Genomic DNA, 25,419 nt, shown 5'->3' on the forward strand with positions numbered 1-25,419 from the left:
CTCTCATTGGTTCTTGGTGAGCAACTCCTCCGCAACGCCTCCTGGGAGTTGTAGTCCCCTGCGTCGTTCCCGGCGTCCTCTGCTCTTCCTGGATACCGTGGCGCCCGGGCAGCGGGAAGTGCGGAGGCTGCTAGTGGGTTCTGCGGCGCGAGGGCGGGCTAGGAGCCGCGGGGTCCGTAGGGTGGGTTCGGGGTACGTGCGACGCGCCTGCCTGCTTCCTTGACCTCCCTTGCCAACCTGGGACGCCCTCCTTGAGCGGTCCCGACCATCCATCCACCTTCCCATCCCACTCTCCTAGGCCTCCCCCTTAGGATTAGCGAAATTCACCCTCAGCCCCCGTCGTTCGAGGCGCCGATCGCCACGAGTGCCCGCGCTGAGCCGGGTGTTTAGCGGCTGTCCCTCCCGCAGTTAGGTGTAGGCCCCCAGGGAGGAGGCCCCTCGGTCGCCTGCCCAGCTGGCTCATGTGGAGCCTGTCTCTAGGAGCATGAAGGGGAGCGAGGACATGGAGGAGTTCCGGCGTTCCTACAGCCGCCTGTGCAAGGAGAGTGGGTCCGAACCCCAGGAGGCTGTCCTGCAGCAACTGCACCAGCTTCCACGGGGCCGGCTGGACCTGGCCACGCAGAGCCTGACGGTGGACACCTGCAGGGCCTTGGGCAAGCTGCTGCAGAATCAGACACTGTTGACAGAGCTCGTCCTTAGCGACTGTATGCTGAGCGAGGAAGGTGGGTGCCTGAGCTGCAGGTGGCCTCTGCAACTTAAAGGGCTGGCCTCTGTAGCTGCAGGCAGGGAATTTTTCTGTGCCACTTGATTGTTTCCTCTTCTCTGTATATCCTAAAGTGAGAAAGTGTCCCCTCCCCAAACCTGGGAGCAGAGGGCAGTTTCCCTGTATAGCTGAGGAAGAGGAGGTCTCAGCAGCCCAGTGCTGCCTGGCAGGGCAGCAGATGTTTCAAACTAACTTTACAAGGAGCAAGAAGACTGATTTCCATTGTAAACCCAGAACAGTGGGAACAACAGGGCAGTCCTCCTTCCTGTGTCTGGGGAGATGCCCTGAGATGGGGCCCACAGTGAGGGCTCAGGGCCAGCAGAGGCAGAGAGTGACCACTCATCTTCTTTATCCAGGAACCACACTACTGCTCCAAGGGCTGTGTGCCAACACTGTCATTCGGTTTCTGGATCTGAAGGTGAGCCCGCCTGCACTTTGGGTAGGAGAGGGGGAAATGCAGGGTCCTAGGGTCTGGGTCTTGACAGTGGCCAGAAACCATGTCTGTAAGATCTTCTGGCGCCCAGGGCCTCCATGACTCCCTTCTGATTGAACCACACATGTGTGTGTTGAGGGCAGTGCTCCCATAAACGCTGAGTGCACCCGTCCCAGGATACAGGGAAACTAGGTTCTGAAAGGACATGTGCCTTTTCCAGAGCTTGCCTCCCTGCTCTTGTCTACTGCCCGACCAAAGCTCTAAGGGGTAGGGATGTGGAATTCAGAACCTACTAGGGTGACAGGAAGTAATTGGCCAGGCTGTTCCTATCCTAGGGCAATAACCTTCGAGCTGCAGGGGCTGAGGCTCTGGGAAAACTCCTTCGACAGAACCAGTCCATTCAGAGGTACAGCACCATCCAACCCACCTGCACCTCCCAGGTCCCTGTGGCTCGGGGCTGGCCCCAGAGGACATAGTCCTGTTGTCTGGGTTCCATACCCGTTGGTGGGGAGTAGGTGGGTATGAATCACTCAGGAGACTCCAACCTCTACCTCTACCAGAGACCTGAACCCACAGCCTCTGTAATCTGTAGGCCCTGGGTCCCCCTAGGTCAGGTGCTCCACTGGGCTGAGCACCTCGAGTCCCCTTCCCACAGCCTCACTCTGGAGTGGAACAACCTGGGCACATGGGAAGATGCCTTTGCCACCTTCTGTGGGGGCTTGGCAGCCAACAGCACCCTGCAGCAGTTGGACCTCCGCAACAACCAGATCAGTCACAAGGGGGCAGAGGAGCTGGCCCTGGCCCTAAAGGGCAATGCCACCCTCCAGCAGCTGGGTGAGGCTTTCTGCACTCCGGCTTCCCTGGTGGGACCTGGGGCGTCTCCTTCATCCCCTGCTCCCTCATCCCTCTGCTGCTGGAAGGAGTGGGCTGGGCTTCCTGCTTTGTTGGCAACCATAGGCAAAGGCAGCAACATGGGCTAGGCCAGCTCCCCCACCCTGCCAGGTGCCTTCCATCTAGTGACAACAGGTTTCCTTCCAGACCTGCGCTGGAATAACGTTGGCCTCCTGGGGGGCCGGGCCCTGGTGAACTGTCTCCCCAGCAACAGAACCCTGTGGAGGCTGGACCTGGCTGGGAACAACGTCCCCAGTGATGTCCTCAGAGCCGTGGGTACGGGTGCACGAGGCTGCTTGCTGCTCAGTTTGGAGCAAGGCATGAAGCCCTTTGACAGAGGCCTGTCCACCATGGGAGGGGGCAGCTCAGGGCTGTGGACAGGTAAGCTTATCAGGAGTAGCCCAGCCTAGGTAGGCACCAGGAAGATGAGGGAAGAGCAGAAGACCCCCCCCCCCCACTAGGTGCCTGCTGCTTGTTGCTGTCGAGGACTTAGCCATGTGCTCGTTCAGTTCTTAGGACCCCGTATGGGGGAGGGATGTCACATTTCACAGACTGGCAAACTGGGGCCCTGTGACTAGGAGCCCTGGCCCTAGCTAGGGAGGGTATTTTCTTGGTATTTGTCTCCTGGTCATCCTTGTGTTTGTGGCTGTGCATATGAGCCCTGTAGGTACAGGGCCACATGACCTATGCTGCTTCTGCCTGAGCTATGGCCTCTCCTACTGGTGACCCCTCCCCCAAGTCCCTGTGGATGACACCTCAGCCCCAGGATAGCAGATCCACATCTTATAACTCTCCATCTATTGCACAATGCTAGCCACAGAAGTCTGAGTATGGGCCCAGAGTCTGGACCATGGCCTCTTCCACACTCCTCTGCCCCAGGGTCACCTCCTGATGGTTCTGCCTAACCCTCTGTCATCTCCAAGTTCTCACTGTTCCTAGCCCTTCCTCCATGCAAGCAGTAGCTGTTGAAAGGGCTTTTGATTCCTACAGCTGCCTAAGTCTTTGCAGAATACCTGTTAAGGTCGTACAGTGGCCCTCAACCTTTGTGGTGGAGGACAGATGCTCCAGCATGGTGGCCACCTTGTGGTGCAGTGACCTCCTCAGATGTGCAAGAGATGCCCCCATACCAGGCACCTCCTGCATCCAGCCCCCGACCCCTGTACTGGAAGCGGGTGTGTCGATTTGTTAGAGATGGTGCCTGCCACAGTGTTGGTTCCCAAATGGCCATTTTTCCAGTATAGCCGGTGCAGGGCTGGGCCAGTCTTCTGCCTTTCCTAAGGCTGAGCAGACAGCCACCCAGTGGGTAATACAGCTCCTTCCAACAGAGCAAGCCATGGAGCACAACCAGGACCGGCATACTGCCTTCCAGGAGACCCAGACCCGCACCCACCTGCTCAGCAAGGAGGTCCAGTACCTCCAGGAGGAGAAGTCCAAGCAGGTAAGCAGACACCCTCACAGACCTCGGAGCTGCCCAAGCCCAGTCTGGCTGCTGTGGATGCAGCTGGCTGTGGCCCGCTCTCTACTCCCTCGCACCCGTGCTATACCCATCTTTCCTTCCTCCAGACCTTGGAGCCTCTGAGGCACAGATAACCACCCCCAAGGTGACCTCCTGGTCCTACTTCCTTGTGCCACGTGAGAGCCAGTGTCCCAGCCTCCAGCTCCTCTCTGCAGGGCACTTTTCCTTTGAATGAGGCAGTGGGGCCAGGGGCTGAGTGTTGCCCAACTGTGTAGGTGGGCGTCTGCTCTCCTTTGCTTGGTCAGGGCAGGGCAAGCAGTCTCTGGACCCTGAAGAGGGTTTGGCCTGTTCTGTCCCCAGTTTCTGGATTTGATGGAGACAATCGATAAGCAGCGAGAAGAGATGGCCAGGAGCAGCCAGTGAGTGGGCCCAGGGTTGGGGAGGCGGGGCTGCAGCTCAGCTGCACACCTGGGGTCACTTGCCTGAGAATGAGAATGAGTTGTATTGTGAGCTTCCCCAGGAGGGCTGGAGGGTCAGTGCAGGTGCAACACACCCTCTCAGCTCCGAGTTTGGTGAGCCGCAGGTGCAGAAGGAACCACGGCTGCTCGGCAGGCCAGGGAGGGCTCCCGGATTTGGGCTTCTCAGACCCTCCTCTGCACACAGGGCATCGGCAGCACGGGTGGGGCAGCTTCAGGAAGCCCTGAAGGAGAGGCACTCCATCATCAATGCCCTCAAGGCCAAGTAAGCAGAACACTGGAGCTGTGCCCAGGGGGCAGGGGAAGGGAGTACGGCCTGTGCATAGGCAGAGGCAGTGGTTACTCACGAATGGTCTCTGTGAGAGGTGAGTGCTGGCTGGGTTTGCAGGAGAGAGACCCCTGGACATTGCTGATGGAGTTGGGGCGGAGCTGGCTGGCCCTTCTTCTTGCAGACTGCAGATGACTGAGGCTGCCCTGGCTCTGTCAGAGCAGAAGTCCCAGGACCTGGGGGAGCTGCTGGCCACGGCAGAGCAGGAACGGCTGAGTCTGTCACAGAGGGAAGAGAAAGAACGCAGGCTGGAGCAGCAGGTGGGGCACGTGCGGGTGGGCAGGTGGGGGTGGCAGCAGTGTAACCAGTGGTACTCACCCCACACCCAACTCAGGAAGCTGCAGAACGGGAGTCTAAGCTCCTCAGAGACTTGTCTGCTGCCAATGAAAAGAACCTGCTGCTTCGAAACCAGGTATGAGAGGCATGGGGTCACCACCCAGGGAGCCAAGATGGGGCCAGGCCCAGCTCCGGCCCATGCTGCTGGCTTTCCAGGTGGATGAGTTGGAGCGGAAGTTAAAGTCTCAGCAGGAAGAGCTGTTTCTGACCAGGCAGGAGCTAACCAACACATCAGCTGAGCTGAAGATTCGAGTGGTCCAGGCTGAGGGTAGGCCCAGGCAGGCCTGCCACTGAGGGGACAGGGAGCCCCAGGGATGGAGCATCCCAGAGAAGGTTCATCACACTTTCTTCCTGTGCTTTAGAGCGCTTGGATATGGAGAAGAGAAGGGCCAGACAGAACATGGAGGACTCCGAAAAACTGCGCTTCAAGGAGGTGCATTCTTGGTGCACATCATGGGGCCTCTGGTTCCCTCATCCACCTGGTGCATACAGACAGGCTGCCATGGCCCCAAAGCCCACCCCTCATGGGGTCCCCTCACTGGCCTTGAGTTGCTGATGGCAGGCAATGTGTGTGCGTTGTATAGTGCAATCTGATGTGTGCTCCCCACAGGCAAAGGGATGCCCACCTGCCCTGCTCTGGCATGCATCCTAGGGCACCAGGGCTGGGCTGTGCCCTTGTACTTGGCTCCTACCAGCACCCTCAGGGTGCCCCCAGAGACATGTGCCTTCCAGGGCAGGGATTCCGTGGGGGTGGGCTGGAGAGCCTGCACCTCCCCACCCTGACCTCTGACTCCACTCCTGGGCAGGTGGAGCACATGACCCGGCACCTAGAGGAAAGTGAGAGGGCCATGCAGGAGAGGCTGCAGAGGCTGGAGGCTCTGAGGCTGTCCTTGGAGGAGGTGAGCCACGTGGACTGAGGCAAGCTCCAGCCTAGGGTGAACGAGGGGTGGCGGCTCCACTTGTGTCCCGTCTTGGAACCCTGGAGCACACCTTCCTGGTTTCAGCCCCATGGCCCAGAAGGGATCCTGGGCCAGAGCAGGATGGGCTAGCTTGTGGTGTCGGTGCAGGAGCTGAGCCGTGTAAAGGCAGCAGCACTTAGCGAGCGTGGCCAGGCTGAGGAGGAGCTCATCAAGGCCAGGAACCAGGCCCGCCTGGAGGAGGTGAGGCAGGGCCACAGGTACACATGGCTGGTTGCAGTACCCTGCAAGGCCTGTGGGACTATTGAGCCCTTGGGAATGTGGCTAACGTGGGCAAGGCCAGGGCTGTGGGCCCCACAGCTAGGCCTCTGAGAGGGGAGAGGGCAGCACCAGGAACCAACGGGGCTAGGCTCAGGCCTGGGGTTGCACCAGGGGATGGTCCTGGAGGCACAGAGATAACAAGTGGCACTGTGGAGCCTCCCTCAGCTTGCCCAGAGGTGGGAGTCGGTGCATATGTGTACTGTTGCTCAGGCCAGGAGGCCCTGGGGCAGCAGTGCCTCCCATGCCCGCAGCAACAGCACCTGGCTCATCTGGAGGAGAAGCTGCGGCTGCTGGCGCAAGCCCGGGATGAAGCTCAGGGCACCTGCCTACAGCAGAAGCAGACAGTGGCTGAGGCCCAGGCGCGGGCCAGCCAGCTCAGCCTGCAGGTGGAGGGGCAGCGACGGCGCATAGAGGAGCTGCAGCAGGTAGTGGGGTTTCCAGGGATGCAGGTCCCAGGGGTGCCTGCTGCTGCTGCTGGGTCTCATCCCCATACCCCACAGGAGTTAAGCAACAAAGACCAGGAAAAGGTAGCCGAGGTGACCAGAGTGCGAGTGGAGCTGCAGGAGCAGATGGGCCGCCTGCGGGCCGAGCTGACAGCCCAGGAGACTCTGAGGGAGAAAGTGGCAGCCCTGGAACGACAGCTGAAAGGTGCGTTCACACCTGGCCTGAGAGTGAGCAGGAACGGGTCTCAGCGGCTGCCCCTTCTCACTGAGCCCCTCGCCTGCAGTGATCGCGAGTGACCACCGGGAGGCGCTGCTGGACAAGGAGAGCGAGAACGCGTCCCTTCGAGAGAAGCTGAGACTCAAAGAGGCTGAAATCGCGCGCATCCGGGACGAGGAGGCCCAGCGGGCGAGCTTCCTACAAAATGCCGTCTTGGCTTATGTCCAGGGGTCTCCCCTGAGATCTCTGAGTCCCCCAAAGTGAAAGGCAAGGAAAGCAGGATCGCCTTGGGAGAACCGAGGGGTGGCATCCCTCGAAGCATCCTTCCTCAAGGGCAGGCCTTGAGTTCAGGCCTTTTCAACCATGGGGACAAACAAACCTGGCGGCCCATGGGCGTGCGGCCCGAGCCAAAGTGACCCTCCAGCCCTACGCCAGGACGGGTGCGCGTGCACAGGAAGGGGCTGCTGGGTCCCAATCCCATAACGACGCGACGCGGGGACAGTGGCGGCGGAGGGAGGGCGTTCCCACCGCAAGCGCAGTCTGGAATACAGAACTTTTGCTCTCGGTGATGCCTCTTGGCCCAGCGCCTTTCTCTGTGCGCCGCTGTCGACCCCTCGGGAAGGCCCCCGGGGGCGGGGCGGGGTCGCCGCTCGCTGTGGCCGCGCGCCTGGAGGGCCGCCAGGTCCCCCGCCCGGGGCTGCAGATCCCCGCGTCTTCGTCTTCGCCGGCGGCTTCCCGGCCGCAGGGGGGCAGTGTCCCCGGCGCCGGGGGCGCCGCCGCGCAGGCCTTGCCCTGGAGTGTGGACCCCGGGTCCGAGCGTCGCGGCAGCTCGCCGGCGCGGGGACGGACTGGCCGCCCCGCCCCCGCCGCGGCTCGCCCGCCCCGCCCCGCCGCGCCGCGCCGCGCTCGGCTGTCTCCGCGCCCCGCGATCGGCGGCGCTCGGCTGTCTCCGGCCGCTCCTCGGCGCTCGGGTCCGCGGCCGCTGCGGCGCCGGGCATTTCTCCGCAGCTCGGCTCGCGGCCGCGCCCGCCGCCGCCCGGCCCCGCGCCCATGCAGGCCATCAAGTGCGTGGTGGTCGGCGACGGGTGAGTGCGGGGTCGGCGGGACCGGGGCGGGGCACGGCGGCCAGCGGCGTGGGGTCCTGGTGGGATGGTCCCTTACGCTCTTGCCCCGGCCCGGCCGCCCGGTCCCAGGGGCGGGTGGGGCGGGTCCCGCTTGCGGCCTCCGCCCGGGCACACCTGATGCTGGTGGGTCCCCGCCTGGGCTCCTGGTGGGTGGGGCCAGGCCTCTCACCTGCACCGAGCCCTCCGCAGCCCCACCCTCTCCTGCAGCCTTCCCGGGCGCGTGGATCTCGCGCCGGACCCAGGGTTGGGAGGCTCTGCTTCTGCGCCCTGGATGTTCTCCCCCAGTCCCAGGTGGCTCTGGATCTGCTGGGGGTCCCCGGGCCCCACCCCACCATCCCAGCCACCCAAACTGGTCTCTGGCTCCGTGGGAGGGGCTGCCCTTGTTAGGCAGAGGGTGCGAGGCTGGGCCCGCGAGCCACGTGGGCTGGCCCTCTGTCCGCAGCGCCGTGGGGAAGACGTGCCTGCTGATCAGCTACACAACCAACGCCTTCCCCGGAGAGTACATCCCCACTGTGTGAGTGCGTGCGGGTGGGAGGTGCGGCAACCAGCTGTGGGGGCCGAGCGCACACGGGGACTCCTCCGGGCCCCTCATTCGACCCAAGTGGCCCGGGTTGTGGGCCTCCTCAGGGGAGCTGAAGCGCTGGGCAGCAGGCTTAATTAAGAACCGGAGTCCGCCCGCGGGCTGCTGGGTGGCCTGTCGAGCCCCTGTCGAGCCCCGTTGCCACTTTGCTCTGCAGTTTTGACAATTACTCAGCCAACGTGATGGTGGATGGGAAGCCAGTCAACCTGGGGCTGTGGGACACTGCAGGGCAGGAGGACTATGACCGGCTGCGACCGCTCTCCTATCCTCAAACTGTAGGTGACAACAGGGCCAGCCAAAGGAGCTGCACAGCTCCCGTAGGGGTGGGGACAGGGAGCTTTTGAGCCCTTCCTGACCTCTCATCTGCTCCTCCCTCTAGGATGTCTTTCTGATCTGCTTCTCCTTGGTGAGCCCAGCTTCCTTTGAGAACGTCCGTGCCAAGGTAGGCCAGGCTGCAGGGACCACACTTCCTAGGGAGGGCTGGACTTGAGCCTCTGCCCCAAGTCAGGGATCTCTTCCTGCAGACCTTAAGCAGCGTGTCCTTCAGGGGCCAACGAAACGTTGTTCTGATTGAGGGGGACACTGAGGGTGGCTCTGGTGGGCACTGCTGTCAGAGGGGCGGACAGCTCCCCCCCCCCCCCCCGAGGTGGGCCCTGACTGGCGGCCTGGTGCGCCTTAAGGCCTTCTGGCCGGGCATTTGTGTTCCCAGTTATTTCCCCAGTGTGCCCCAGAGTGGAGGAACCCAGCGTGTCCAAGGAGGGAATGAAGAGGCCTGGGGAACCGGGGCCTGACCTGGGCAGGGCCGGGGGAGCAGCCTAGATATAGGGGGCCACAGTGCCTGCAGGCTCAGAGCCTCTGTCCCCACAGTGGTACCCAGAGGTGCGGCACCACTGCCCCCACACGCCCATCCTCCTAGTGGGCACCAAGCTGGACCTCCGTGACGACAAGGACACCATTGAGCGGCTGCGGGACAAGAAGCTGGCACCTATCACCTACCCACAGGGCCTGGCCATGGCCCGAGAGATTGGTGAGTGGGTTCAGCATGGCCCAGGTGGGAGATACAGGGTGTGTTCTGGGGTCCCTGCTTGTTTCCCCACTGCCCCCATCCTCGCTGTCCTTCCGCTGACCCCTTTCTCCCCGACCGCTACCCTGCTGTCCCCAGGCTCTGTCAAGTACCTGGAGTGCTCTGCCCTGACCCAGCGGGGCCTGAAGACAGTATTTGATGAGGCCATCCGGGCAGTGCTCTGCCCACCCCCAGTGAAAAAGCCCGGCAAGAAGTGCACGGTCTTCTAGAGTCCCCCCCCAGGCCAGCCTGGGGAGGGACAGCGCCTGCCCAAGTGTGCCCTTGTGTTGAGCTGTTTGGTGTCCGAGTCTGCTGTGGGGAGTGGTATGGGTGGGGAGGGGGAAGCATGGGGACAAGGCTGGGGTGACAGGGTCCTGTCCCCTCTGCCTCCTCTTTCTGGGGTACAACTCCAGCCTTCCCTGGCCCCCATGAGAGGCCAGGAGGGAGCAGGGTCTCCCTCAGGGCTGCAGGGGTGGGTCCAGGGCAGCCCCAGGATGGGCTTCCCTGATGGGTGGGTGGGTGGGAAGTTTCTGTCCACTACGTCCCCAGAGGGGGCGGCCCCTCCTTATTTTATACAATAAAACATTCTCCATCAACACTCCTGCTTCTCACTACCTGTCCTGCCCATCACCCTGGGGCGGCTCACCCCTAGCTACCCCCAGCAGATGTGGAGGAGTCTGTGGCAGCAGACTCGGATACAGGTTCCCCAATGGGACTTTGTGCTTGCTCACACTCTGGGTAAGACGCACTGCTCCCGGCCCAAAAACCCTCCCCAGACCAAAGCAAGGCAGGTGCCTTTAGCCCCTTGGGATGCTGGCTGACCTGGGGTCTGGGGGGCTGGGGTCTCCTGCAGCTCCCCGGCGTGCTGCCAGGGAAGGTGTGCAGAGGCTAGAGCCCAGCCAGGCCTCATGAAGTCCTGCTGGACCCAGGGCAGCTCCCCACAGCACCCAACCTCCTCTGGCTGCTATTGAGAAGAGGAAGGGCCCAGCCTAACCAAACAAATGGCCGTCAGGAGGAGTGACAGTTGATATTGGTGAAATGAGAGAAGAGGTGGGGGCAGCCCAGGGAGGGCCGCCATAGTCCAGGGCTTGGACTTTACCCTGGAGGCCTCAGACAAACACAGGACTAGAGGGTGCCCTGCAGGGTGTGCCCAGGCAGTTCACACTGGCTCAGGAGGGCTGATTGATGCGTTTTCAGGTATTTTGCTAGCTACTTGTTAACAATAGCCGTCATTAGTAATTAAAATTGCAATTAGTTGTATTAAAACCAAATTTAAGGGCTGGGGTTGTGGCTCTGAGGTTCAGCGCTTGCCTAGCATGTGCGGGGCCCTGGGTTCGATCCTCAGCACCACACAAAAATAAAATAAAGATATTGTGTCCAGCTACAACTAAAAAAAATATATTTAAAAAAAAAATTTAGTCAGGAGGCTAAGGCAGGAGGATCGTTAAGTTTGAGGCCAGCCACAGCAATTTAATGAGACTTTGTCTCACAATTAAAAATAAATGGGCTGCAGACATGGCTCAGTGATAAATTACCCCTGGGTTCAATCCCTAGTAACAAAAATACAACACATGGCCGCCTATTTTGTGATAACAGTGTCATCTGTGCCTCGGGATGTTTCCATTTACTACGGGACCTAATAGGGTGCTACTGCCCACCTCTCTCCACTCCACATCCAATGACATTTAGTGAGCAGCTTGAAATAGGGTATTTACACCACAGAAATGGGCAAGCCCACAGCTGGAGCACAAAAGCTGTGGAGTGTTCTAGTATGGGGCGACAGTTGTCAAATCCAACCAGGTCGCTTGGGTCACCAGTGAATGGGTGGGGTTTGACGTGCCTCTCCTGGTTAACTCCAGGGGAGGCCCACAGTCAGGTGGCTGCAGCTCCCTGCCACACAAGGCCAAAGGCCACCACTCTAGGAGCCAGCCTTCATGAAGACTTCACCTCCCAGCTCCTGCCAGAAGGCCAGTCAGGCCTGAGTCTCAGGTGTGAGAGCCAGGCCACCACCTGGTCTGGCTTGTGAATCTGCTGGGCCTTGGCCTCCCTCGGAATTGGCACACAGGGAGCTGAAGAATGAGGTTTATTGGAGGGCAGGGGAAGGCTAAGTATGGGGCTGAGTGGGCGGGCTCAGGTAGCTAGGAAGCCCCCGTCCACGGGCACAGTGGAGCCTGTGGTCATGCTGCTTCGATCACTCAGCAGGAAAAGGATGGTGTCCACCACATTCTCCATCTCTGTGGGCAGGGGGGGGGGCGTGTCGGGCACAGACAAGGGGCTGGGGAAGTGGCTCAGTGGCTTCCAGCCCCAACCCCAGCAGGCACAGGCCACTGGTGCTGCTTCACCTGGCTCAGCCTGACTCACCTGCAAACTTGCCAAGTGGGATGCGGTCCAGCATGACTTTGGCCTTGTGGGGATCATTCCAGTTGGCCTGGCCCATGGGTGTCATCACCACTGTGGGGTTTACTGCATTCACTCGGATCTGCACAGGGACAGGCAGGGATCAGCAAGGCCAATAGGGTGCCCTGGGCATGTGGGCTGGATGGTGGGAGGTGCCCCAGCCCAGCTCACCTTGTACGGCCCGAGCTCTAAGGCCATCACCTTGGTCAACATGTCCAGAGCACCCTTGGTAGAGCCTGTGAAGAGGGACATCTTAGAGTCCAAGCTGGCCAGGCTGGGGTGGAGCAGGGGCCAGGTCACAGCCAGTCACTCACAGTAGACAGTGTGATTGGGAAGTGCACGCTGGGAGGCCTGACTGGAGACATTCACAATGGCCCCGGGGGCTCCCCGTGCAATCATGCCCCTGGCCACAATCTGAAATTGAAGAGAGACAGGAGGCAGAACCAGCACCATTCTTCAGAGTTCCTGCTCCTACCAGGCAGGGCAGCTCACCTGGGACACCTGGATGACAGCCCTCAGGTTCACATCAAAGGACCTAGTGGCAGATGCAGAGTCCTAGTCAGGGACTTAGGGCTGCTGCAGGGGACATCCCCTTCCTGCAGTGTTCCACTACCCCAGCTGGCTCACGTGTCAAAGGCCTCCTTGGTGACCTCCAGGAAGGGCTGCAACAGTGCCACGCCAGCATTGTTCACCAGCAGGTCCACGGGGCCCACGCTGCCCAGGGTGTGCTCAGTGGCCTCCCAGTCTGCCAGGTCCACACACAAGGGCTCCACTCCAGGACACTGTATTGGGATGAGGCACAGCTACCAGCGGCTCCGTGCCAAAGAAGGGGCACAGGTGGACGGCTGCCACCTGAGGGAAGGAACTGGGCTGGGAGGAGTTGGGGCTGCAAAGGGCTTTCAGCTAGAGGAGCTAGGGGTCTCAGCTGCCTACAGGCAAACCGGGGCTGCGCTTCCCGGAGCTGGGCCCGCCTCCATCCAGTTCATTTCCTCTCTGCCCCAGCGATCCTGGCGCAGGGCCAGGTCAGAAGACACTTCAACCTCATCCAAGCCCAGGGGGCCAAGCCAATCTACCCCCACCCCGCCAGCCACGCAAACCGCGCCTCCTGAGAGGGGGTGCTGCGGGTTCCTGCCAGCCCGGGCGCCAGGCGCCTGGCCAGAGGCGAGAAGCACCGTGCCCACGAGGGGAGGCAGGGGGCCCAAAGGGACCCACTCACCCGCTTCTCCGCAGGGCTGAGACTGTAGCGCCTACCTCGCGGACAAGGCTATCCAGGTCGGCCTGGGTCCGGCTCACAGCCACCACCCGTACGCCCGCCGCATGCAGCGCCTGGACCAAGCTGCGCCCGATGCCTAGGGCGAGCGCGGCTCAGTGCCGGAAAACCTCCGCCAGCCACCCCCCGCCTGCGCCTCCAGCCCGCCTTCCCCTGTCCCGGCCCGCCGTCCACCTTTGCCAGCGCCGGTGACCAGCGCCCGACGGCCCGCAAGCCCCAGCTCCATGGCGACTCTTCCTGGGAACCCTGTGCTGGGCCCCTGGACTTGGAGTTCTGGCGGGGGCGGGGCGCTGCAAGACCAATCACAGGGCGGCTTCTGGGTAGGGGGCGGGGACATTCTAATAATGCCCCCTCCTGGGAAGAGGAGAGGGCAGAACGGTGGAGAGGCGGAGTCCCGGTTGGCCCTGGGGCGGGCCTTTTCAAACTGCCCACAGATTGCACTGCGCTCTAATCTGGTTTAGCGAGTCCCAATTGGCAAGTTTTTCCCTGCCAAATTTATTACAAAATAATAATAATAATAATAATAATAATAATAATAATAATAAGATAATGTCAGAAATAACGTGCGGCTACTCCTGTAATGGAGAACACAGTACTGACAGGTGCAAAAATGTTTCACCCCTCCAGCTTCCAGAGGCCGGGAGTGGGTCTTGTTGGCTCACTTGTAATGCCCAGAAAGAATTTGGACGACAGAATGAACTTGCCAACAGGGTTCCACGTTAGCCTCAAAGGGAGTTAGTTGATCCCAAGGCCACCCCAGACTGCCCATCAGGCCACCAGCACCTTTAAAAGTAGATAGAAAGGAAGGGGGTGGGATATAGCTCAGTTGGTAGGTGCTTGCCCAGCATGCACAAGGCCCTGGGTTCAATCCCCAGCACCAAATAAATAAATAAAAGGGTTAGGACTGGAGTGATGGGAGGTACGTGGAGGCCAGCAAAGGAGAGTACTGCTACCTGAGTCCTAATCCTCAGTTACTGTGTACATGTCCAGGGCTGTGCTGGATCACTCTACAAAAGCTATTTTGTTCTGTTGGTCGTGGTGGGGAAGTCTAGAGTCACTACTGTCCTGATGACCTTCTGTAGTAGGGAAGTGGTAATATATGGGGCTTTGGGGTGGACAGGATGGAGGCAAGGATGGCCAGGTGAAGCAGGACGCTCAGATTTTTTTAAAAAAAATAGGTAAGAAAGTGAATTTTTAGAAGGTAAAAAATTGACATCAAATATGGAACACAGATTTGAGAGACCCTGGAAGATGGTCAAGTACACTCTCCCCACAGGCCTGGCTTTTAGCCTGCTCATCACCCCCTGTAAGGTCCCTGTAATATCTGCCTCTGTCCCTAACCTTGGACCATGCCCTCTGCCTGCCAGAGACCAAGGGAGGGACAGCCCCTAAATGGTCCTTCCTCAGAGGCACCTCTGCTCATATCCTTTCAGTGGTTGGGCCTTGCCCCCTGCACAGTGTCCGGATCTCATCAGTTGTATCAATTGTCCTGGGATCCTTGGCCAAACAGGCCAAAGTAAGCTTCAGCTCAGACCATGCTGTTACCAGTCAGAAGTACCCTCCCGCGACTCCCACCCCACCGTGCCCTCCCAGCCACTTGCCTAGACGTCTCAGCCCCAGCCCCTCGTTCTCTGCTTCCTTGCCCAGGGCTGGACGTTGTGCCAGTGTCTCCAAAATGCCCGGGCCGTGTACCGGGCAAGCACAGCTGAAACCCCACAGGGCCTGCAAGCCGCTCTGGCCAGCCCTGCACGGCAGGGCTGTTGGGCTTGATTCCGCCTGACGGTCAGTAGAGCAGATAGGGCGAGCGCGCTTGGGCGCCCTCTTCCGGTGTTCTTGGCGGGAGGTGTGCCTGGAGCGGGTCGGGCGTCCCAGGGAGAGGATGGACAGACTTGATCCACCGCCCGCCCCGCTGCCTCTGAACGCTGAGCTCCTCTGGCCGAGCGTCCTCCCGCGTCCAGCACCTCTCCCCTCCCCTGCACCCTGGGTGAGCCGCAGGGGAGGGAGGTCGCTGCAGGCTGCTCCCTGCCTTTTGCCTCTGCCCTGGGCTGGATGAGCATGCGGGAAGGGGTGTCTTCCTTGCGAAAGAACCGCAGCCCTTTGGCCACGAGGCGGGGTCAGCAGCTTTCAGGGCGTGCGGTCACTGTTCCCCCCGCCCAGCGTCGCAACGCGCCCACCCAGAGCGCTGGTTCCAGGAAAATAGCGTCCATTTATTTATTTAGACAAAGAGGCAGCGGTGGGCATGAGGGCTCGGGATGCGGTGGTCTGTGGGGCCGGCACCGTGGCGCGCAGTGGGCCAGGACTGGGAGACGTGTGGGGGGGTGTTGGGCCGAGAGCGGGGCGTGGCTAGGGGCAGGGCGTGGGCGGGGCGTAGGTTGAAGGTGGGGCTTAACAGGGGCGGGAGCAAAAAGGTGGGGAGGGCTGGGCGTGGTGCCCCCTCGACGTGCGCGGTGGCGGGCGTGGAGGTGGGATGGGCCGTGATGTGGAGGCGGGGCTTGCGCGGGGCGGGGCCAAGAGCCGGGCCTGGGAGGGGCGAGCCGGACAGCCCAGCCAGGGTGGCCCCGCCAGCTGGCTTGCTCTAGGAGACCAGGTAGCCGGCGTCCACCAAGATGCTCGAGCCGCTGGTAGAGGCGCTACCGTCGCTGAGCAGGAAGAGGATGCTGTTCACTACGTCCTCCACCTCTGCGGGGCGCCCGACCGGTCAGTATGTCCGACTCAGCCGTCCGACACGCCCCACCCGCGCCTGCCTCCCAGACCTGCAAACTTCCTCAGTGGGTGGCGCTCCTTCAGCTTTCGGGAGAACTCAGGTTCAGCTGAGACTTTCTTGCCCATGGCCGTCAGAACCACCGTGGGATTCACCGAGTTCACTCTGATCTGGGACCAGGGACCAGAGGTGGCCACCTCAGCTGGTGGTTACTAACCCTGCCCCTTCACCCACGACCTCTGTGTCCCTCTAGTGCCCCCTCAGGCTTGGCCCTCAGTCCCCATTCGTTGGCTCACCTTGTATGGCCCTAGCTCCATGGCCATGGCTTTGGTCAACATGGTCATTGCACCCTTGGTGGAGCCTGCACGGGGACAGCATTGAGAACCCCTGAGGGACTGAGCCCTCCTTCCAGGGAGGCCCAGCCCCAGAGCCAGGGGCTCTGCACTCACTGTAGACAGCCAGGCTGGGGAAAGGGACGTAGGCCACTATGCTGGAGACGTTCACAATGGATCCTGGCACTCCCCGGCCTATCATGCCTCGGGCCACGATCTGTAAGCCAAGAGTGGGGCAGCTCACCTCACCCTACCCACCCACCCTGTGACTGGCTCACACCTCCCGCAGGCTCACCTGAGACACCTGGAACACAGAACGCAGATTCACATTGAAGGACCTGGCAGGAGAGAGGGACCAGGCTCTGCCCACCTGTGCTAGGTGGCCTCTCCCAGCCAAAGCGCTCTTCCCACCTCCTACCTGTCAAAGGCCTCCTTGGTGACCTCCAAGAAGGGCTGCACCAGGGCCACAGCAGCATTGTTCACCAGCAGGTCCACAGGGCCCACACCGCCCAGCGCCCGCTCGGTGGCCTCCCAGTCTCCCAGGTCCATACACAAGGGCTCCACTCCAGGACACTGTGGGAGACGATGCATGGAGGCCTGTGGGTGGTTCCAGCAGGCTCCTGTGGCATCCCTGAGGGTGTGGAGGGCAGGCCTGGCCCCAGCAGGGCTGTGAGCCTCACCTCTTTGGATAGGCTGACCAGATCAGCGTTGGTGCGGCTCACAGCCACCACTCTGGCTCCTGAGGCATGCAGGGCCTTCACAGTGTCCCGTCCAATCCCTGCAGGATGGGATTCAGTGGAGAGGTGGCCCTACACACCTGGTCAGGGCTGGGGTGAGGGGAGCAGGTGCAAGGGAGAGTTGCAGCCCCTCCTGTCCTGGAATGAGCAGGGAGGTGATGCTGGTCAGAGGGCAGTGGGCCAGGATGAAGTGGAGCAGGGACTGACCCGAGTCAGGCCCAGGGCAGCTCCCTCCCACTAGGCCCAAGGGAGAAGGCTGTAGCTGGACCCCCATCTGCCAGCCTGGGTCTGGGCTGAGGCCAGGGTGAGCTCTCCCGTCTATGTGGGCTGGGGAGGGACTCCAGCCCGGGGTGGGTGCAGTCAGGTGCTGGAGGGTGAGCTGTGACAAGGTCACCACGGGCCTCTATGTGGCTTGGTGTCTGGTGGCCCTGTTCTCCCCAGCACCTAGCACTCACACACTGGCTCACTTACCTTTCCCTGCCCCTGTCACCAGAGCCCGCATGCCACTAAAACTCAGCTGCATGGTGCTGCCTCTCAGCCTGGTCGTGCAGTTAGGGGAGGACTTGGGTTTTTATAGACTTGGCCTGGCAGGCAGGGCAGGGGTGGGACCAGAGCCAGGGAGGCCTGGCAAAGGTGGCATCACCCACTTCCTTCAAGGATGGCCCTCCTCACTCCCTGACGTGGCAGTCAGATGCTTTGTTGGGATTTGGAGAATAAATTTTAAAAAACAAAGTGTGTGTGTGGGGGGGTAGATACAGAGAGTGATGGAAAGTGCAGGAGGGCTGGGGGGTGTCTGTTGGGAGTCTCCCTGAGAACTCCCTGGGCCTTTCAGGTAAGGAGCCCCTAATGTAACATGGCGGCAGGCAGATTGCCAGTGGGCGGATAACAAGTTGTTTTGAAAGTTTTCTAATTGGTCCTCCCGTCTTCCGTGCCCGTGGACAGCTCGTGCCCCCATGAATCTCATGCAGGGCGGACGTGCGGGCACCGTAGGTGATGACCTGACCTTTACTATGACTGGCCCTGGGGGCTTCCTGGTTTAAGATAACTGACTCTCACTTTCTATCTAAGCTAGCACCAGCTTACAATAAAGTGCTTCATCTTTGTCACTGTTATCTGTGTGTGCATTTTAATCTCCGATGACAAACCTTGGCTTTTCATTGGTGCCGAAACCCGGGAGGGGAGATTCCTCATTCTGAGGACCCCCTCTCTCAAGGTTCGCCGTCCTCCTTCACCTTTTTGAGCGCTGCTACATTCCACCCAACACCGGCTCTCCAATAGGTGACTCCTTCTGATCGACAACCGGTGACTCCCCCTCCCCCTCTTTGGGAATCCATCTCCAAACGGCTATATGCAAGGCCTTGGCTGTGATCGTCCAGCAAGGCCCTTGACGCCTAGTTTGGAGGAGAGAACGCACCCCAACACAGCTTTCACAGTTACGGTGGACTCTCTGGATGCCCATTTCATGGTTGATGAGCTATAAGGGACAGAAGAAGAGGCACTCCCTGACTCTCTTTATCTAAATTCTCCTTCTCCTCTCCTGGGAAAAGCCCTGACGTCAGGTGGCCTGTGACTCCCGGCCTTAAGGTCTCCCTGGTTGGGCTCTTTGCCCTCCCGGCCCCGATTCTCCCGAGTCTCTTTGGTTGACTTCTCCTTTCGGGGACGCCTGTAGGAAACTCAACCAAAATCTGTTCCAGTCCAGGCCATTCACCTCTTCTCTTCCTGCCGAGAGTCATCATGGGAGCCTCTTCTTCCCTCCCCCTGATTCCCCTCTCAAATGCTCCTGGCTAATCTTAACCGGTTGTGCCTCACTCCTGACATCAAACCCAAACTCCTTATCAAATTCACTTCACAAAATTGGCCATAGTACCAGTTAGACAACCAAAACCGATGGCCCCCAGAGGGGTCTCTAGATCCTCAAATTCTTCATGACCTTTTTAACTTCTGAGAGTGCTCAAAAAAGTGGAAGGAGACTCCCCTATGTAGATAAACTTCCTCTTTTCATATTGCCCTGTTTTACTTGGCCACTGGCTGGAAAAATCAGCACTCCAGGTGCTGGACACCCCCTTACTAGTTTTTCACAAAATATGTGAACAAGGCCTCTGGCCCTGAGCTGGGCTTCACAGAGATGGCTACATTTCTAAGATAAGGGAGTTACCAACTGGGCTCCATGGGAACAGCTGGCAGGGGGAGGAAAGAGAGGGGAGAAGAGGCTCTCCCCCTCCCAGGTGTTGTCCTTGAAAAGGTAACTTGCCCAGAACAGAGAAAAAAAACAGAAACAAAAACTGCTTTTTGTGAACTTCTGCAGACTGTGAACTTCTGAGCCCCTTCCCTTACATGTTGGGTACAAAATTCTGAAACTACCTAAACTTGGGGTTCAGGGGATTAATTGATTACAGCAGAAGATGTGCCCTCTGAATCCGGTTGCAACCAAATAAAACTATTTCCCTATCTTCACTGCTATCTTAGGTGCCTTGCTTTGTCCGTCCCTACAACACTATAATTCTATATACTTAAACATTGATTTTATATCACTTAATGTTCTATAACTGGACCTGTTATCAATAAGATTAATATAAAGTTCTATACACTGGGTGCAATTTAAATATAATATCATATATTCATGTGACATCAAGCAACAATATAAGTAAACGTTATAAAATGATATTTAAAAACAAATATCAGGGCTGGGATGTGGCTCAAGCGGTAGCGTGCTTGCCTGGCATGCGAGCCGCCCGGGTTCCATCCTCAGCACCACATACAAAGATGTTGTGTCCGCCGATAACTAAAAAATAAATATTAAAATTCTTTCTCTCTCTCTCCCTCTCTCTTTAAAAAAATTTAAAAAAAAAAAAAAAACAAATATCAGCTTCAATACTAGAACACTTTACCTAAGATTTATAAATCTTAGCCTTACCAGAGATAAGGGTCTGCCTCCCATCTTACTACATGTCAGAATGACTCCAAAGTAGGCCAGACTTCAGCTAAAGCCCAGTACTCTTAATTTAAGATGAAACTGACTTTGCTGGATGTTTAAGATCAAGACTTAAAGTTAAATTAAAATGGCCAAGAAAACCAATGTTTGGCTCTGGCCCTCTGAGTCAGTCTGAATCCAGGGAACAGGGAACTTCTCTAAAGAGCTTTGCAACTCTGGGCCACATAACCTCCCGATCAGGGAGATTAATGAGACCACTGGAGAATGAAAAGCCAATCAGTGCATTTGCTATGAAGAGGAGGGTCATTGGAAACAGGAGACATCCCTGATGCTTCCAAGGGAAGCCACATGGTCAAGCAAGACCTGGACCCATCCTAGCGCAAATGGCACCAGCAGAACTGAGAAGCTGCTCTCAAGTTCCCCCACGAACCACCCCTATGGGAACTCGGCTGACTCTTAACAATAGATAGAAACAAAGTCAATTTTGACCAACTTGATCTTAAACACCTACCAAAAACAGTTAAGCCAAAAAGTCATTCCTAGGAGTAATAAAGGACAAGAACAGCTAGAAAAGAGGAGACAGCGACTAAGCCAGCAGGCTCCATGGGGAATGTTCGGTCATGGCCTTGGCTCCTCCCCCTCGCAGGACCCCAGTTAGTCCTCTTTATGTTTCTCCTAATAGGACCAATGATAGGACCATGTCTATTAAATTGCCTACAGAAGTTCCTGCAAGATCAGATACACAAATTCACCAACCAGTCAGTCAATCAACCACTTCTTTAAGACTGCCAGCCCTGGTGCCCAAGACAGAGACCTACGACTCATGACCAACTCCTCTGGCTCCAGAGACTCTGTGCCCATCTAAAACCCTCTCTAACCCCTTTTTCCAGTTCACAACCCCTCTTTCACTTCCTAGGAATGAGAACTACTCTCCAGCAGGTCCACCTGTTTATTCTGTCTGCTCTACAGCATCCCCACAAGGAAGCGTCAAACCTAAACTCCCCACACCCCAGATGAGGAGCCACCAGCCAGGCGAAGACTGGTAGATCAACTTCACTCATGTGCCTAGGCACAAAAAGCTTCGCTACCTACTTACTTTGGTTGATACTTTTTCAGGTTGGAGAGAAGCCTTCCCTACCTCCAGGGAAACTGCTGACACCGCAGCCTCCATCCTCACTGAGCAGATCATTCCCAGGTTCGAACTTCCCGCCTCCGTCCAGTCAGACAACGGTCCAGACTTCCCTTCTCAGGTTGCTCAATAGTCTCCAAAGGCCTCAACATCACTTGGAGGCTCCACATCCCCCACCAACCCCCATCCTCGGGTAAGTTCGAGAGACCTAACGGCATTCTCCAGGATCATCTCACTAAACTCGCTATTGAACTCAGGCTCTTCTGGCCCAATCTCCTGCTGTTGGCCCTCCCCTGAATTCAGGCAGCCCCAAGGCCCCCTCAGACCTGAGCCCCTTTGAACAACTCTATGGGTGCCCTGTCTTAACCACCCAAAGCTTTCCCGTCACTCCTCCCCCCCCCCCCCCGTGTCCTACCTGCCCTATCTCACACTTCTGCACAAACTCCTAAGGGAACACGCAGACCAGTGCCTTCCTGCGCCATTCATTGCCTCAAGCCCAACACAACCAACCAACAAGCAGAACTTATAGCCGCCACAGGAGCATGTGAACTAGCAAGAGGGAGAAAGCTTTCTCTATACTCTGACTCCAAATATGTCTTTCATATACTGGTTTCTCATGTGGCTATCGGGAAGGAGAGGGGACTCCTAACGACTAAAGGAACTGCTATTATAAATGCGGCCTTATTTCTAATCTGCTACGGGCTTCCACGGCGCCTTTGCAGCTGGGAATAGTCCACTGTGAAGCCCATCAGACCGACTCTTCTCCTGCCACAGTGGGCAACTCTAAAGCTGACCAGGCAGCCTGGTCAGCCGCCCTACAGGCCCCATCCTCTTCCTCATTACTCCACCTTTCCTCTGAGGAGCGACCTCCTGACCCTCACCAGCTCATTAGATTCCTCCATTCCCTGCTCCATTCCAGCCCCCAGAGCTTATCGACTTTCCTTCAATCTTTTTTTCCCTCTTTCCTCCGACGATCGGACCTTTCTGCAACAGGTTACATCCACATGCCAGGTCTGCCAGAGGACCAATACCAACATGCCCTTAAAATCCAGACCCTATCCTTCTCATCAGGCCCGTGGTCACACCCGGGAGCTGATTGGCAAATTGATTTCACAAACATGCCCAGAGTAGAAAACATCGAATATCTCTTGGTACTGGTGGACACACTCTCAGGGTGGACAGAGGCATTTCCCACATCCAATAAGCGGGCGTCCACGGTTGTGGATCGGTTGATATCTGACATAATCCCTCGTTTCGGGATGCCCACTTCCATCCAGTCGGATAATGGCCCAGAATTTACCTCTCAGATAACTCAGGGGCTGGCTAGCGCACTATCACTCCCTTGGCATTTCCACTGCCCTCCCCGTCCCCAGGCTTCCGGGAAAGTTGAAAGAACTAATCCATCTCTCAAAGAAACCCTCACCAAGTTCACCATGGAATCAAGCTTAGACTGGACTAAGGTCCTCCCCTTGGCCCTGTTGCGTCTCAGGGCTTTACCAAAGAAACCATCCAACCCTTTCCCATTTGAGGTTATGTACGGCCCTTCATTCTCACCCCCCGGAATACAGACTGAACAATCACCTATACCTGATTCCCACACTCTACCTCTCCTTTTCCATCTACGCTCTGAACTTTGGAAATACCAGGACTGGCTTTCACCTGACCCAACCATTACTCAAAACCCCCTCACCCTAACACCCGCCCAACAGGTATATTACTGCCCCCCAGGTGAAAGACCCCAACTGCACCCCAAATGGGAGGGCCCCACCTTGGTTATCATGTGCACTCCCTCGGAGCAAAACTCAAACTCACAAATAATCAATTAACTCCGTGGATTCACATTTCCAGGCTCAAACCATGCATCCGGGAAACTGATTCTGGCAACATCGGACCAGAGGACTCGCAAGAATCCACACCTACATACTCTTGCTCTCCCCACCCTACTGACCCTTTAAAAATTCGTCTCTCTCGTGTTTCTGCCCTTACACCCATAGCTGAGAACATATCCAAAAATGTACCTTAACTTTCTGATCCTCATCCTCATCCTCACCCCAAGGGTAACACCTTCACCATCGTATGTCTGGAGATTCAAGGTGAGAGAAACATACACACAAAAAACACCCGGACCACCCGCTTGGCTACCACTTCTGACTGTCCCTAACAGGGTGCTCCTCAGCCATCTATATTGTACTCTCTTCCTCTGAGCTCATTAAGCAAGCCAGCCACCCTTACTTATGTATTTTATATGACCAAAATAAGGATTACTGCAAACAGTGGCCGGAAACCTACGGGGGCTGCCCCTATTGGTCATGCAGAATTCATGATGCATATTCAGGGCAATTAAATGTAGGAAGATTTAAACTTGAGTCTGCCTCCCACCAATACAAGCTGACCATCCCAGACCCTGGGAACCCACGCTGGGCAGCAGGAGTAAAAGCTTCCTTTTATTGTGGTGGGTATGCCTCCACTCCCTGTGGTTCCTTATCCATTACCCGGGAATATGTTTCCATAGAGTCCCCAGTCTCTCTTGTCTCAACAAGCAGAACAATGGCTGCTCGCATCCCTAGAAAGCCAACGCACTTCTGACTCGCAGGCTTCACCCATCTATACCTGGGTACAGATCACCACTGACGCATTGTCCTTCCTAAACCAAACTTTCCCCGCTGCAAGTCCAGCAAATTGCTTTCTGTGTGCTTCCCTAGCACAGCCCTTACTTGACGCAGTTCCAATAAAAGTTTCCAGCACGGATGTTTCCAGCTTGCCCAACTCATCCTACAAAAAGGATCCTATTAAACCCCTGCAGAATGTTCCTTTATGGGAACCCAAGGAAAATAACCACAACATGATTCCTCGGGTTTGCCTTCTGGAATCTGTGACTCCCAATTCCCTTCTGGCAGGTTTTTGCCACCAAAACCTAACCATCAACCACACCACTTATTCCCCACCAGGTCTCTTCTTCTGTGCAATGGCACTCTCACCGCCATTATACTCTCCAACATGTCTAGCCCATGTTTATTAGTCACCATAGTTCCACAACTCACTCTCTATAGCAGCTCTGAAGTAAAATCCATCCTTAACCCTCTAAAACGTGGAAAATGGGCTGCATTCCTTCCGTTAGTGATAAGCATTTCATTAACGGCCTCAGCAGCAAGCGCAAGGTTATCGGGAGGAGCCTTAGGTCATTCCCTATGGACTGTTAAGGACATTAATTCAAAACTTGAAGGAGCACTTACTTCCACAGCAGAATCTCTAACATCCTTACAAAAACAGGTCACCTCATTGGCACAAGTCACCCTTCAGAATCGCAGGCCCTAGATTTACTCACCGCTGAAAAGGGCGGAACCTGTCTTTTCCTCAGGGAAGAATGCTGTTATTATATCAATGAATCGGGTCTTGTAGAAGACAATGTTGTTAAGCTCACTGACCTGCAGCCACCTTAAGGACCCCAACAAGTCAAAACCTTTTCTCTTCCTAATGTCCACTCCCCTTCTGGCATGGGTATGGCCTATCCTTGGACCACTGTGTGTAATCTTTTTAATGTGCTTATTTTTACCATGTATTATAAAGTTTATTCAAACTCAAGTAGGTAAAATCTCTAACCAAACTTTTAACCAGCTTCTACTTAGAAATTATCAGCTTCTGGCCACAGATGAATCAACTGCCTTCTCCAGAGAACACCCCTCTCAATGCTGAAAAACCCTTCAAAGATTCCTGGGATACCTTCTTGAGAGCGGTATCTGATGATGCCTGGCTTGTACCCGCCATGGAGAATTATACTGACTGGAATGAAGTGATAATGGACCTTTGGCTACAGGAACATTTTATGATGTCACATCTGACCTTATACCAATCTTTGCAGCTCTTTTATGGGGACTCCTAACTTCCCTCCTTCAGACCCCTTCCCGGCGATGCCCCCACTCAGCAGGAAGTAGCTAGAATGAATCAACATCCCTTTCCATATAATAATAAAGAAGGGGGAATGTTGGAAGTTTCCCTGAGAACTCCCCGGGGCCTTTCAGATAAGGAGCCCCTAATGTAACATGGCGGCGGGCAGTTTGCCAGTGGGCGGATAACAAGTTGTTTTGAAAATTTTCTAATTGGTCCTCCCGTCTTCTGTGCCTGTGGACAGCTCGTGCCCCGATGAATCTCATGCAGGGCGGACGTGCAAGCACCATAGGTGATGACCTGACCTTTGCTATGACTGGCCCCGGGGGCTTCCTGGTTTAAGATAACTGACTCTCACTTTCTATCTAAGCTAGCACCAGCTTACAATAAAGTGCTTCATCTTTGTCACTGCTATCTGTGTGTGCATTTTAATCTCCGACCACAACCCTTGGCTTCTCAGGGTTATCCGTGCTATGGCCAGCTAAGTGCTTTACCACGAGACACCCCCAGCCTGGAATGGTGTCCACTGGTCTCGTCTGCACAGAGGCCTTTCCCTTAACACTGTTTTGCTACTAGGCCAGAAGAGGAAGCCGGGCTGTGCCCAGTGGGAAGGGGGTGTAGCTCCACACTCAGCACCGCACCTTGGACTGGCTCTGCTGCCCGGGGTGGGGACAGGCACCCAGAGCGC

At 57.2% G+C, this 25,419-nt stretch overlaps 4 protein-coding genes across 8 annotated transcripts; 2 read left to right on the forward strand and 2 right to left on the reverse strand.

The window, feature by feature from the left end:
- The first annotated feature begins 72 nt into the window (after positions 1-72).
- Lrrc45 (leucine rich repeat containing 45) lies at positions 73-7,150 on the forward strand. 4 transcript variants are annotated; one of them, XM_027955594.2, is made up of 18 exons: positions 73-133; positions 481-722; positions 1,120-1,181; positions 1,532-1,602; positions 1,852-2,030; positions 2,235-2,468; positions 3,413-3,525; positions 3,904-3,962; positions 4,207-4,284; positions 4,472-4,607; positions 4,682-4,759; positions 4,840-4,951; positions 5,046-5,116; positions 5,490-5,582; positions 5,751-5,843; positions 6,173-6,346; positions 6,422-6,569; positions 6,649-7,150. In XM_027955594.2, exons 2-18 carry the CDS (start codon positions 485-487, stop codon positions 6,843-6,845), a joined length of 2,136 nt encoding a protein of 711 aa, XP_027811395.2. In that variant the 5' UTR covers positions 73-133; positions 481-484; the 3' UTR covers positions 6,846-7,150. The 4 variants fall into 4 exon arrangements, with proteins under 4 accessions (XP_027811395.2, XP_027811397.2, XP_071459178.1 ...); XM_027955596.2 differs by having other exon boundaries at positions 2,235-2,363; XM_027955595.3 differs by having other exon boundaries at positions 106-181.
- A 412-nt stretch (positions 7,151-7,562) lies between these two features.
- On the forward strand, positions 7,563-9,850 carry Rac3 (Rac family small GTPase 3). Of its 2 annotated transcripts, none has more exons than XM_027955599.3 (6): positions 7,563-7,666; positions 8,148-8,219; positions 8,443-8,560; positions 8,665-8,727; positions 9,153-9,316; positions 9,448-9,850. In XM_027955599.3, the coding sequence occupies exons 1-6, from the start codon at positions 7,632-7,634 to the stop codon at positions 9,506-9,508; spliced, it is 513 nt and encodes a 170-aa protein (XP_027811400.1). In that variant the 5' UTR covers positions 7,563-7,631; the 3' UTR covers positions 9,509-9,850. The 2 variants fall into 2 exon arrangements, with proteins under 2 accessions (XP_027811400.1, XP_027811399.1); XM_027955598.2 differs by having other exon boundaries at positions 9,153-9,312.
- A 1,566-nt stretch (positions 9,851-11,416) lies between these two features.
- Positions 11,417-13,285, reverse strand: Dcxr (dicarbonyl and L-xylulose reductase). Its single transcript, XM_027955534.2, has 8 exons — positions 13,190-13,285; positions 12,997-13,094; positions 12,373-12,527; positions 12,238-12,280; positions 12,060-12,159; positions 11,917-11,981; positions 11,710-11,827; positions 11,417-11,582 (listed from the first exon to the last, which is right to left on the reverse strand). Exons 1-8 carry the CDS (start codon positions 13,239-13,241, stop codon positions 11,479-11,481), a joined length of 735 nt encoding a protein of 244 aa, XP_027811335.1. The 5' UTR covers positions 13,242-13,285; the 3' UTR covers positions 11,417-11,478.
- Positions 13,286-15,332: 2,047 nt separating this feature from the next.
- Positions 15,333-17,408, reverse strand: LOC114108038 (carbonyl reductase [NADPH] 2). The gene is made up of 8 exons (XM_027955587.2): positions 17,257-17,408; positions 16,729-16,826; positions 16,467-16,621; positions 16,344-16,386; positions 16,166-16,265; positions 16,013-16,077; positions 15,769-15,886; positions 15,333-15,694 (listed from the first exon to the last, which is right to left on the reverse strand). The coding sequence occupies exons 1-8, from the start codon at positions 17,306-17,308 to the stop codon at positions 15,591-15,593; spliced, it is 735 nt and encodes a 244-aa protein (XP_027811388.1). The 5' UTR covers positions 17,309-17,408; the 3' UTR covers positions 15,333-15,590.
- Positions 17,409-25,419: the final 8,011 nt, after the last annotated feature.

The sequence above is a fragment of the Marmota flaviventris genome, chromosome 17 (genome assembly GCF_047511675.1).
Source record: "Marmota flaviventris isolate mMarFla1 chromosome 17, mMarFla1.hap1, whole genome shotgun sequence".
NCBI classification, from domain to species: domain Eukaryota; kingdom Metazoa; phylum Chordata; class Mammalia; order Rodentia; family Sciuridae; genus Marmota; species Marmota flaviventris.